This window comes from Ischnura elegans, chromosome 10, assembly GCF_921293095.1.
Source record: "Ischnura elegans chromosome 10, ioIscEleg1.1, whole genome shotgun sequence".
Classification (NCBI taxonomy): Eukaryota; Metazoa; Arthropoda; class Insecta; order Odonata; family Coenagrionidae; genus Ischnura; species Ischnura elegans.
The window spans coordinates 38,167,667-38,181,780 of NC_060255.1; the positions used below are offsets into that span (position 1 = coordinate 38,167,667).

A 14,114-nucleotide genomic window follows, 5' to 3' on the forward strand; every position below is an offset into this window, starting at 1 on the left:
CTGAAACTCAAGCCTCAAAATTAGGGGGGGGGAGGGGGACTAAATTCGGAGATATGCGGTAACTATTCTTAAGTGTTCAAACAATCTAAGTTTTGTGCACCGTCTCTGAGTCTCTAGCTGTTACCAACCTAATTCATTTAACTCCCGGGTAACGCTGTGTACGCCCGTGGCTGTTTTTAACAAGTCGCACAGCTTTCCTTTGTATTTTATTCACTTTGCCAATTAAATCTTTCTGCTCCAGATCCCATGTGCTCACTGCATGCTCAATGATCGGTGGTCGGATTAGTGCAAAGTAGCATCGTTCTTTTACTTTATCATTCTAAAATCTTCCCACAATACACTTGATGAATCCTAATTTCTTCAGGGCTATGCTGCAAATATTTCATGTGTTCCTCATGAGAGGTTCGACATTATCGTAACTCTCAGGTACTTCACTTTGTTTGTTACACTTCGTCAACGGTTCATTCAAGAGAAATTGGCCAACACTTAGTAGCCTTCTGTGTACGTGGGCCTACTCCATCTCTGAAAATAGGGGAAGTAGCGTTAACTTTCAGGGAGCCATGCGCTAAGGGCAAAGGTTTTACGTGGTGGAAAGGATGGGGGAAAGTAGGGAGGGAGGACACTTCCATTTTAAATCAGTTTGCCAACTTCTTAATGCTCTCATGTTGCTCATAAAACGAACTACATTGTCATCATTTTGATTTGTGCTAGTTGGTATGGAATAGGCAAAATATTTGAATTATCGTCAGAAATGTAAAGTAACTGCACCAATCCAAAGATATGAGTTTTATAAGTAGTATAATATTTGTGCTAGTTTCATTAAATCAGCCCTAAACAGAAATTTTCTTCGTTTTTCATTTTGGCATTACAGATGCATGCATTAGTCTAGATCAGGGGTTCCCAAACTTTTTTGTACCATGCCCCCCCCCCCGCTACACATATCAGCTTTCCATTTTGCAATACCCTATTTCCACGGTGCCGTACATACCAACTCCTACTTGTACAAGTACTTGTACTCGTACAAGTAGGTGCCTACTTGATACGGTGAGTAGGTAGATTTTTTTGTTCACTGTTGAATGCCGTAACGCATAATGGAAAGATTCAATAATTGTATGTATGATGAAAATTAAAACAAGTACAGTGCAACCTCGATATAACGACACCCCACGGTGCACTAATAAACACTCGCTATAGCGAATTGTCGCTTTACCGGAGGTGGAGCAAGTAATAGCCAATATACCTCTTGCGAACAGATATACAGGAACAGGAGTGGTGCGGCGACAGATAAACATCTATCCGATAAACGTTAGCATAAATCCAGACGAAAGGCGATGTTTTTTTGCATCACTAAATTTCCTTACTCAAATAACGACTAACTATTCAAACAATTTATAAGCGCCGCACTGAATAAAAATCATGCAAAGCATTGTTTCGTCAATCATTATATTTATCGAACGACAGTTTACCACATAAATTTGAGACTGAGCACTCCATTAACTTCATTTCTAACAGATCGCTAGCAATTACAGAGGTTAAGGAGTCTTGATGAAAGTCTTCCGGCGGTGAAACCCTCGCTATGGCGAGAGCAAACACCGAAAGGGTCTCGTAAAAACGAATTTTTTAACACGCTTATTATAGGGTCAATTGACAGTGCATCGGCTATCTCTCGTAATAGCGGGAGTGTCGCTATAGCCCGTACTCGCTTTAACGAGCTTCCACTGTATTACATAAAAAACGAATATAATTACCTGTAACCTTTGATAAAGTTTACGACTTTATTGAAACTTGACAAAAACAATTATGAAAACTTAAAAAGACCGTATTTCAAAGATCTAAGGAAATTATTTTTGTAATTTTTTATTTATTTCATTTGGGTGTCACGCCCACCCTGGAGTTTGGCCCCCCCCCCCCCCCCCCCCAGGGGGGCGCGCCCCCCAGTTTGGGAACCCCTGGTGTAGATCATGTGATTTTATTGAAAAAATCTGCATATGCACTGCATATGTATTATGTAAAAAAGAAACAAATATGTGAGTAACATACACTAATACGGCATATTGAGTGTATAAGGTATTATGTATGTATGTACTCTTTATTTTGCCGATTTAACCTCATTATGGCATGTAACTTGCCTGTAATTCCTTGAGTTGGGATATGTTAATTTACATTTTTTATGCATAAAATATATCTAACTGATCATGGCCTTAGTGCTGAAATATGTTACCTTTGCCTTATAAATTGTTGGAATTTAAATGCATTAAAGTTAATCCTAGTCATGGATAAATATTATCTTTTGCTGACGTTCTTTTCCTTGACTCAATTCTGAATCTTTCTGCTTTTTTCTATTTATTTTATTTTTAATTATGTTAATTTGTTTTCTTTGGGTTGTGCCTATTGATTTATGTTAATCCTTCATTACTCCTGAGTATTCTGTAAAGCTTCATTTCTTTCATCATTGTTGCATGGTTCATATGCTTAATGCAAACACTCTGGATGGCTGTGCTTGCTAAATCAGGTGATTTTTTTATTGCTTTGATTTTTTTCCTTTCAGTTGCACTGCCTACATGTTCTGTGACTTTCATTTAAAGGCTTTGGATAAAGTTTTCAGGAAAATCATGGGCTGCTTCTGCAATGTAGTTCTGAAGAAGCAATGAGCTTTTAACAGTAGATGGTGGAGTTTGCTGAGTTGGTGGATAAGTTTTTTTGTTCGGTCCCAATCCCTTCAGTGATCGAACTTAGCGCCAATGTTTCTGCTGCATGTTTTTCTTTTGAAGTGATTGTGACTGGGTTTAATTTTCACTTATCTCTCATACTTGAGTTTTAACTTGTCCTTGAGGGCTTACATGAAAATATTTTTATTATTTTTCCTCAGGTTCTTCTACTTATGTCTTGTATGCCAAAATATTTGTTTGGTGCAACATCAAAGCTTTTTTTTTAGAAAATAGTCTGCTTTATTCCTAATTTTTCCTCTCAGCAGCAATGTGCTTTTTTTTATTGAAATAGTATTACATTAATCAGTTTTTGCTTTTAATTTGCGATACATAATGGTTACCTGGATGAATATTTATAGCTGAGCAAATATTTTTCCTGATGCTTGAATTTTATTTATTGACTTAGCGTGCATTTGTTTGCTTGCTTGAATGCCATAACTGTTTATTGCTGTCGAAAGCTGCGGATCATGAACCAATTATTCATGCTAATTGATTCCAATTTTTTAAATATTGCCTCATTTGCAAATCACTTTTGATGCTTATGTGAACTTTTTTCATGGTTTAATATCCAATACCTTTTGCTAAATCGGTTTCTTTATTTTCTTTTCTTCTCTTCAGCCACTAACAATTTCGCACCATGCTTTGCAATAATTAGGATATTGCTCTGCTGGGATTTCTAGGGTAAATTGCTACAAACATTCACCGGAATTTGTGTCGAGTGCTCTGAAGTCAGTATAGCACGTCTTTAAATTCCTCCTCACCTGCTTATCTGTTCATTTACTTGATGTTTTTTTGTGCAATCATATTGATTTTCACTGTCCCATTCGAAAGTACTTATTGGTTAAAATGCAGTAGAATTCGTATTCGTTACAACCAGTTTCTGGGACATCTCGACGTCGTCAAGTGTCAATCTGATGCTGTCTACTCTTCCACGAAACGATTCACGGGGAATATTTAAAATTTCTGTGGAATTTTTACTTAGTTCTACTTCACATCATCCCCTAGCCATAACCTTACATTGCTAGATCCACAAAACAGACCAATGTACATTAAATTAGTAAGCAAATGCATTAATAACTATTAATGACAATACCTCATGCTAATGACTGAATTTTAAGAAAAAATCCTTGATCCATTCTTAATGCTCGATATGCTGTTTTTGCTCAAATATTAGTCGCAGGAGATGTGAAATGACACTTTCATAATGTGATGAGAATCAGAAGATCTGGCATGTTGGAATCTTCTCTCTTAAGTTGGATCACCTATTGATGTAAGTGTCAAAATATTTTCAATCAAGTTCCATCAGTCAGATCAGAAAGTCATATGATATTAGTCTTCCATGATTGCTGTACGTCTCTCAGGCTTCTTTTAACATAATTATCAGGATGTTTTCTTTTCCATGTATACATTCAAAGGGAGTACTGACATAGTTAATTCAAAACATTAACAGATGATGTGGAATATACTTTTGAAAAAACAATAATGGTCATAAATCATGAAAAAATCTCTTTCTATGAATTTAAGGTCATATTATAAGTGTAAAGTGTGAGGAGATGTGTTTCTGGTTAATAAAAATGGTATGTTTTAATATTTTGACATTGCCTCCATTGGTTGGAGTGTAGAGAACCATCCATAACCAATAGGGTGCCTGGGTTTGCAATTTTTTTCTTGGAAGGTTTGGCAATTCCTGGCAAAAGTTGCCTGGATAAATGAAAATCATGTCTGTGATTTCATATTCAAATCAATTATTGTCTCACGTCAGTATTTTTTCTCATTATTGTAAAATTTTGAGTAAAACCTTGGAAATTGTATTTTTTGTTTAATTTATGGTATCATAGGGTCAAGCAGTAGTATTTATGATAAATATGGGCATTAAATGATGTGCCAGTTACATGTACATTTTAAATCAATTTTAATGAAGACTTAATGCCATGACCCGAAGATTATTTTAGTGGCACATTAGAAACCCACAATACCTTTGCCACCCACGCAATTCGTGTATCTCTGTCAATTTGCAATACTATAGTGTTTTTTTCTGGTTCGTGCTATAGATATCATGGAAAAAAATACTGGGATCAATTGATGAGATGGGGATTTCACTTGATATTAAATTCCTAAGTTGCAAATTTTCAATGATATTATATTTACAGTATCAGTTGTGCTGGTATCAAGTGTTTTCTCTGTGTCAATGACTTATCTCAACCATTTGTTGCCATGATTTCTACAGTATCAAGCAGAAAAAAATCACTCTGGCTAAAGATTTATTTATTATTTTAAATTTGCCTTGCTGGAGTATAATTTTTCAATTTTTTTATTGCAGAAGATGAATACAATGGGAAACAGAATATAAATTCAGCAGAGACAGCTGGTAGTTCCAACGGATCCTCTCCTTTGCATAGCCCCAAAGCTGGTGTATTTAAGCGCCCTGGTGAGCCCATTTCTTCTGAATCCAGTGCTTCCAAACGTTTAAGGTGAGTAATATTAGTATTTATATTAGGTACCTGTCAGATAGGTAAATATTTAATCAGTCCCCATAAATGTTTATGCAGTGAAATTTTCAGTTTTGAAGATTTTTTTTAATTGCTTGACTATTTTAGTTCCTATCACTTACTCCAGTTGGTACACTCCTGTGTGCTTTATTTTGCTAATTTTATTTGTGCTCGCTGTGTTTCCTGAGGTTGTACAGCTAGAAAATGCTGGCTTCATTTCAGTTAGTGTACATAATTCTTTTTTTACTTTCAATGTATCTCTCCGAGTTATCGTATACTGAACTGTTTTGTTGTATAGATTCTTTTTGAGAGATGGCTAATTTTTTTTGGGAGATTCTGTGTTATATTTTTACCATGTACATATTTGTTGTAGATGGCAGAAGTTTTAATTGATGTTAAATCCTTCATGTTGGTGCTCAACATCATGTTTGTTAGTGTTGTATGGTGCATTGAGTGAAGGGTAGTTATTTTATGGAGAAAATGGTGTCGTTGAGTCATTTGCACTCGTCTGCACTTTGTGGTGTGTAGATTAAATGGGAATTATGTGATAAAAAAAACTTCTATAAATTTCTGTAATATTTTGCTGTTCAATCCATATTTTGTTGTATCCCTGAAACTTTCTTGGCAATGAGCTCTGCATTGCTTTGATTTGTTCTCTTGACTAATTTCCAAGTGATGCAACATGTAACAAACCCGATTGTGGTCCTACTTATTGCTCTAAAACTAAATATTTAAATTCAATTTTCAGTGAAGTTTCAAATTGTGTCCCTCTGCAGTGAGGGGGGGGGGGTTTGGGGGATAAACCCCCCCAGAGCTCACAGAAACTTTTAAATTAAATTTATTTTACTTGATTGGATTTATATTGCTTATAGAATAGTGTGAGGATTAATAAAATATCCCTCAGAAGGCCGTAAAAATCACCATTTGAACCATTTATCTTAATATTCAGTACCAGAATGTGTACTCAGTATTTAATTTGGTGTTGCGTATCCTAATTCTTGGGATTCAGGTTAAAATATCAATGACCAGATTGTGCTGCAGACCCTTTGGCACAAAAATACTGCTGGATGTCACCACTATCAATTTTTTTCTGACAGCTCACATTTAGAGTACAGGCATCCCCCGAGTTGCGTAAGAGATGCGTTCCGGCAGACTCTGCGTAAGTCGAAATTTACGTAAGTCGAACCTTTGCGTTAGTGCTTCAGAGATTTCGATCTGGGCGGTGAAATTCTCAGCGGAGAAATGCGCGGTAAATTCTCGGTGAAGTTTCATTCAATTCACTGCGATATTCATGAACTCTACCGCGTATTCTTACGTTATTAGATACAGAATCGATAAACATTAATATAGTCTGAGAATTGCATCTTGAGCATTGCTAATCAAAATGCATAATATTATTCCCAGAGTTGACCGATCGCGTGGATTCGGGAAAGTACGGTATCTCAATGCTACATGACTAAACTACTGACTAACGCTACATGACTAAAACATGACTAAATTGATTCATTATGTTATACTGCGATCTAAGGGCCCAAAGAATGCATTGTCTACCTACCTATAGTCATTATATCTTCTGCCTTTTATATATTACGTTGATCGATGAATCTGGTGGTTTCACTGTCACAGTTAATACGCGTAGGAGGAGAGTCTAGGATTACGAGTAAATAACACACAAAAAAATACCAGTAAATTACTATATTCTTAGATACATTCACACGCACGTATCCTCAATCTTTCACGCACGGAAATATGCTTTCATTCTCTCATATCTCAATAAAATAACGTAAAAATATCATCATTTGAATATTTACTTCGCTGGAAACATCGAAGAGTATTTCCAATGCACGAAGCTAATTAAAAGTGAGCTTTTATTCAGCCAACTCCGTCATTAACGTGCAACAAAGTTAGTGGGGAAAAGCTTTCAATGACGCAATATTCATTTACAGTTGCACACAATATGAGAGAACGAGAAAATGCAGCTTAATAAAATCTTCCGGCAGAAACATGTAAAAAATTATGCAAATAATACCGTGAGTCAACTTTTTCTTAACTTTTTCGCGGCGTTCATTGCCAACACTCAAAATTTGAATGCCGTTACGTGGGTACTAAACAATTCTTTTCCGCAATAAAAATTTCAGCTTGAACTTTATTTTCTTTTAATTCCACAGATGGAAATGTCGAAACTTATGGATACAATTTTTAAATAGTTGAAAGTCGGAGTTCGGGTGTGTATGCTGTGTAACAAGCTGTATGGTATAGGAGTGAGCGCAACCACTTCCATCGCTAGAACTGCAAATTTTCACGTTGATTGCTGACTTGGGATTTATATGCGATTTTTCTACAGAAATTAATGAAAATTCCTTCGAGGAATGAAAAAAATGGTCACTTTGTTATTATAGCGCGTAAAAAATTCTATAATTATTTGATATTTTTTCTACCACAGGTTGTACGAGCGAATATCTACTTCTTCGCGCTCTCATTCGAAAATTAACGTAATCATTTGAAATACGGTTATCACTTACGTAAGTACGGATTTACGTAAGTCGAGACATACGTAACTTGGGGGATGCCTGTACAGTAACTTTTGCCAAAATTTAATTGATTACAAATACAATTCAAGATATGAAATGTAAACTCTAAAGGGCATGAAAAGTAATTATTCCAATGTTCATCCTTGCATCATGCCTGCTTTGTGGATTTTGAGAAAGCATTTAATAGAGTAGACTGGGTAAAGTTAATTCATTATTTTAAGATAATAAGCATAGATTAGAGGAATAGAGGACTCATTCGTAATGTGAATATGTCCCAGGCTGTGCAAGTAAGGGCAGCAGATGGAGAATTGTGGTGGGCAAGCATTGGTTAAGGAGTGAGGCGAGGCTGTCCATCATTATCATTACTTTTTAATGTGAATAGAGAGGAAATGGTAAGAAATGTATGGGATGAGATGGAAGCTGGAATTAAAGTGGGGGAATGATGTTTAAATCAATGAGGCTCGCAGATAATCAGGCTTTGGTTAGCCAGTTAGCAAGAGGGCTGCAGCCTCTGGTGGATGTGTTACACAAGCATTGCGAGGAGTATGGCATGAGAATCAATCTCAAGTAGACCTAGGTCATACGATTTTATAAAGCATAGCAAGTTGGGAATGTCAGACTCAAGTTAAAAGTAAGTGGGCAAAAACTTGAGCAGTTCGAGCAATTCAACCATATGCAGCCCATTGGAGGGAAACAGATGGAACAGTAAGAATATCAGGAAGAGAATTGCAATAGCAAAGGTGGCATCCATGAATAGGGAAGAGCTGAAGAGAGTATCTATCGTAATGTAAGAGTTAAAAGAAAAGGCAAGTGAAGAGTCAGATCTGGATAATAGCGCTTTACGGTGTTGAATCATGGACACTTAAAAAGGGCAACAAGAAAAATGTAGAGGAGTTTAAGATATGGGTATGAAGAATAATGGAGAAGGTGAAGTGGACGGAAAAGAGGAGGAATGACGGGGTCCTGGACATGATAGGTGAGGAGAGGCAGCTTCTAGGTGAGATACGGAGGGGACAGAATGTTTGGATGGTGTGAGTTTTGAGCGAGGAGGGTATGTTGAAAACAGTGTTAGAGTGAAGAATATTGGGTAAATGAGGTAGAAGAGGATTTATTGACAGAATTAAAGGGAGTAGATCTTATTGTGAATTGAAGATATGTAGAATTCCATGAAGGCCAGAATACTTAAATAATAATGCTCTTAAACATTAAATTATTATTGGTGTACAGAATAACGAGCAATCACAAGCAGTAAAGCAATCAATCACAGTTCACAGATTATTCTAAAATTCCTGGAGAAAGTAGCTTCAGGGTAGCCTGGTCAGATAGTTGTCAAAGAGTGCTAGTAAGAGCATCGAATATCGGTACTTAGGCAGGGAAAGTGTCCCTCTTCAGCAAGGCGATGCAAAAGCACTTTTCTGAATTTATAATTTATGCATTTTTCATATTTTGTATCAAGAGGTTTCATAGCTCCAACCCTTCCAATTATTATAAGTACTTTATATTATTACAAACATTTTTATGAGCAGTCAACAAAATTGTCCTGATCTCTGAATTTCAAATCTTGACTGAATAAACAGTTCTTATTAGATCATGTTCATCATGGAAACAGAAATGCAATATATATTTGATATGTCCAACGTGATATTGTGTTTCCCTTTATGTATGGTTGGTTACCTATTTTCAAAAGAAAAATCTCTTTCTTCGTTGGAAACCCAGCGTGTAAGATTCCCCCGATACAGTTTTTCTGCAAATAAGGTCCATTCCCCATAATTTGAAGGGCCGTTTATAATGTTTTCAGTGAAAATGTATGGGATTTTTGGCAGACTAGGAGTTATTTCTTCTATACACTTGAGCACCCCGAATCCAGGCCTATTAGAGTAAAAATACGTAAGTTGTTGATTGCCTACACCAAGTACGTATTGTGACAAAACTGACCATTGCCTGCGAACTATGGTTTACAAGAGCCGGGACAAATGTTCACATTTGTGGGCAAGCTGTCTCCCATAGAAGGCACTGCCCTAAATGACCAGACACCAACCGTCCGCAAAGTAAATAGGAAAATGTGATTGCCCAAAATTTTTGTTTAATAAAAGGTCTTACAAAATGTGGTTGGTCGGGTGATTGGGTATGATCCTTTCACGAGGTTAAAAGGAAGGTAGTGGGGAATCGGAAACTGCTTGCCTCTCAGCTCCTTGATAGCACCCACTTTCTCTGGGCCCTGAGCGCCAAGATCTCGAGTCTCTTCTTGCTGCCTCTGAGGCCCACCCTTCACCACTTTCAGCAAACATGCCAAATAGAAAAAGCCTGGTGACACCTGAGATACCTCTCATATACTGTGGTTCTTGGAGCAGGTGTCACTTGATGGGAGAAGGGGCACCACTGGGGCAGGATGAGTTTAATCTTGGCAATGATTCCAAAGCGATGTTTCCCTCTCGAGCCCCTTACTCACTGTCACATTTAACTGCACTACTGGATGTGATGTGCTAGGACTGGTAGCTGGGGAGTAAGGTGGGAGTGGTGAAAAGGGAAATTGGATGTTAGGATAGGGTTAGGAAGAAGGGTCAGTGGCGGACATGGGCCATCACAGTAGGCACCTAATAATGCATATGGACCTAGCATTTGCTTACAGTCATAAACCATGTATTTTTATTTTCAGGTCTGCTCCTGAGGAGGAGGGAAGGCCTCTGAGGGAGATAACCAGTGTTATCATGACAACATCTGGCTTCTTGTCCCCAGCCAGAGAAGGAAAACTCCCAGAATCTCGGATTCCTGTTCCACCTTCTGATTCCCGCTCAAATTCTCCCCTGCCACCATCCTACCCAATGGTACCTCCAGAGGTCAAGGGTGAAAAGAAATCTAAGAAGGGAACGCTTAAGAAATCGCTTGATGGACTTAAGAGGTTGGACAAGGAGAACAAGAAGAAGGAGGCTAAGTCTAAAGAGAGCAAAAAGAATCGAAAACATATGCTGATCGATGATTCAAAGGTCAAAAAGTTGATCAGTATGAAGGAGTTCTCTAAATTGAAAGCATTCAAAGCAGGTGCCCTGAAGTTGATGGCTCGCAGTACTTCAGGTGGGTCAGGAAGTAAATCTAAGCTGAGTAGCTCTAAAATGTCTTTAAGTAAATCACATGGAAAGGCTCTAAAATTTAATAAAGTTGCTAGTCAGTCCAAAATGTCTAAAGTAGATAAATTTCAAAGCATTCCTTTGTTTCCTCAACCCAAAGCACCTGGTGTTGAAAAAGTAAAAACTCCTAAAACTGTAGAAGGAAAATTGTCTTCTGAGCCCGATAAACAAAAGCTCAATATTTTTAAAAAGATCTCTAAAGTAAAGGAGGAAAAGCTTGAAAAAGAAAAGCAAGATCGACTTGATTCTGTAGATTTCTATCCTAAAGACTCGAGGGAAAGCTCTCCAGGTTTAGTGATAGATGAATTAGAAGTTCAGAATCAACAGCGCGAGGCTAGACTTGTTCAAATAAATGATTGTATTAATGCAGTAATTATGCGTGGTATGAAAGAAATGTCACATGATTCTAAAGTAGTCCGTGAGTCAAAGTCACAGGTATTACCAATCCCTAGCAGTGTGTCTAAAAATGATAGCGCGGTAAGTAACGTTGTTGTGGCCCATGGCCCTGAGTCTAGTAAAGATATTTATATGTTTGACGACAATGATTTGTCACCGCCAGGAACTCCATCAACTCCAAAGACGCCAGAATTACCCACCCCGGCCCGTAAGTTAGAGAAAATAATGGAAAAGAAGAAAAAGAAAGATAAGTCGAAGTCAAAGAAAGATTCTAAGGCAAAACTGGCCAAAGAACTCCTGAACGCTAAGAAAATCAAGGTTGAGCTTAATGATTATGAGAACTCTGGAAGACCCAAAACTCCCGAGGTGCCAGAGCCACAGGAGAGTGCCCACACTCCAGTGTTTCCCTTTTTCCCCTCCTTCCCTCCAGCCCCTGGGCTCATCCCGCCTCCCTTGGGCCACCACCCGCTCTTCCCCAGATTCCCCTACTCCGGCCTTCCCAAGCCAGCGGGCAGCAGTGGAGCAACGGGGCAACAGCCCGCCCCAAGCTCCAACTTGCCTCATCCCGCCATGCCCAACCTTCCCCTCCCTCCGGCTCTGTTCATGCAACCAAGGCCCGATGGGCCGCCAGAAGTGAAAGATGAGCCACCAGAGAGGCCGAGTGTGCCAGCCCCACAGCCAATCGTCTCCCCTCCAGCTCCTGTGGTTGTTAAAACAGAGAAGACCGTCGAGAAATCACAACCTGTGCATCCTTTGACCCCCAAGGAGAAAGTTGTTGAAAAGGTAAGTGGAGCTACTCTAGCATCAACTTATTTTTATACGTGAAAAATTGTTTGATTGAGCTAATAATTGGCTTGTTCACTTATATTTTATTATTTTTGATCGTGATTCATAGTATTCGTAGTGTTGCATCCATAGGATTGCTGCACTACAGCCTTCCATTTCTCCCTCTATAGGCCACTATACACGGTGAATGATCACACAAATGAAATCATTTGCCTTCTATAATGGAAAAATTTATGTATGAACCGTCATGCGTCTGATCATTCAGTGAAAATTAGAACATGCACTATTTTGTTAGCATGATCCTGTGAATCATCATGTGATAGTTCAGCATGATCATTCACATAATCATTCACCGTGTATAGCGGCCTTTACACCAATTGTTTTACCTCCTTGAGGCTCTTTCCATATCCTTATTGATCTATCCTAAATACTTGTCCCTTGGCCTCCCTCTGAGAACTTCCCCATCAATTTTTCCTTCCATTATGCTTCACTCGCAATTGCTGTGTTTCTTGACGAGGCCAATACTCTTGTGTCCTTTGGTGTACAGTGATATAGGTGCCCTTTCTTCTCCTATTCTTCTTCACAGGGTGGAGACTAATTGTGTCATGAAATTTTCATCCTGTATAGCTGATATCAGTAGGAACCAAAATTTGTTTAGATCGAAAACTAACCATTTTTAAAGCACGGAAACTTTTAGCTAAGCGCTCCGATTGACCACGAAGTTGCCCTGTTGCGGGATGCCTAGGATACATTGCGATTTCTGGCAGACAAAGCATACTAAGTCATGAGTTGTACAAAGCATCTGGTAACAGAGCGATTTCACAGCCAATCTGAGTGCTTTGCTCAAATTTACTTTAGTTTATTAACGGTGCATTTTTGACCTAAACTTCAGTGTTAATTTTGGTTCTTACTGGCATCAGCTACCCAGGGTTTCAATTTCGTGACATAAATTTTCTCCACCCTATATAGCTCTGTAACATTGTGGTACAGTATGAAAAACAAAGGGATTGAAAATTTTCCATTTCTCCTATCAGTCGCCAACTTCTTCTGCTGGTTGCGATGAAGAATAAATGGCCATAACATTTTCACGTATAAGTTGATGATGTCGTGAGTTCATCTCACGACATGCTGGCTCGGACATTGCTGGCATGTCAGCAATTCTAAGCTACTTCTGGTCCTTGTGCATTAGCCTCACATAGTTCGTTGTTGTTCAAACTCTTGTGAGCCATTTTCACCTGTGTGAAAGGTCCTCCCTGAAGTATTTGAACCAGAAATGTTGTGACATCACCAACTTGCAAAAACTTTGGTTTTTCTCATTTTAATTTTATGAGGTATTCAATGAATGGGGAAGATTTTTTTCGTCAGGACACTTCTATCCCTTTTATCTACCGAATTCATTCGCTGATTGTGATTTTTGAGTTGAATTGAGTGAACATCCTTCTTATTCATCAGTAGGTATAGTTTTTCCATCCTTTGTTGAGATCTGCTGGCCAATTCTGAAAAAAAGCTGGATGTATTGTGTGTCACGAATTTCCTGTGGACAGCATCCAGTATTTCTTTTTCGAACAACCATATTGTGAGGCCTAGCCATAAGAATCAAGTTGCACTTTCTATCCATCTGACAGTACCAAAAGAGTGATGGTACTGTCAGATGGATAGAAAGTCCAACTTGATTCTTATGGCTAGGCCTCACAATATGGTTATTCGAAATAGAAATACTGGATGCTGTCCACAGGAAATTCATGACACACAATACATCCGGCTTTTTTCAGAATTGGTCTGCAGATCTAAACAAAGCAAGGAAAAACTAGACCTACTGATGAATAAGAAGAATGTTCACTCAATTCAACTAAAAAATCACAATTCAGCGAATGAATTCCGTAAATATAAGGGATAGAAGTGTCCTGACGAAAAAAATCTTCCCCATTCATTGAATACCTCATAAAATAAAAATGATGATACTTTATCATACCTTAGATTGATCTAGTCCTGACACCTTCCCCCAAAAACATTGAATGTATTCATGCTGCTGCTATAATACTGTGAAAATGAATGTTATACATTTTAACAGTCACTTCA

At 38.1% G+C, this 14,114-nt stretch overlaps 1 protein-coding gene across 4 annotated transcripts in view; it reads left to right on the forward strand.

Annotated features, from left to right (window-relative positions):
- LOC124167289 (transcription initiation factor TFIID subunit 3-like) overlaps positions 1-14,114 on the forward strand; it is a 56,974-nt gene that overhangs the window by 14,402 nt on the left and 28,458 nt on the right. For 3 of the 4 annotated variants that reach the window (XM_046545212.1, XM_046545216.1, XM_046545214.1), the window contains 2 exons: positions 5,029-5,179; positions 10,385-12,032. In XM_046545212.1, coding sequence (XP_046401168.1) covers positions 5,029-5,179; positions 10,385-12,032 — 1,799 coding nt within the window. The remainder of the gene's footprint in view (positions 1-5,028; positions 5,180-10,384; positions 12,033-14,114) is intronic. The other variant, XM_046545213.1, reaches the window with a different exon arrangement.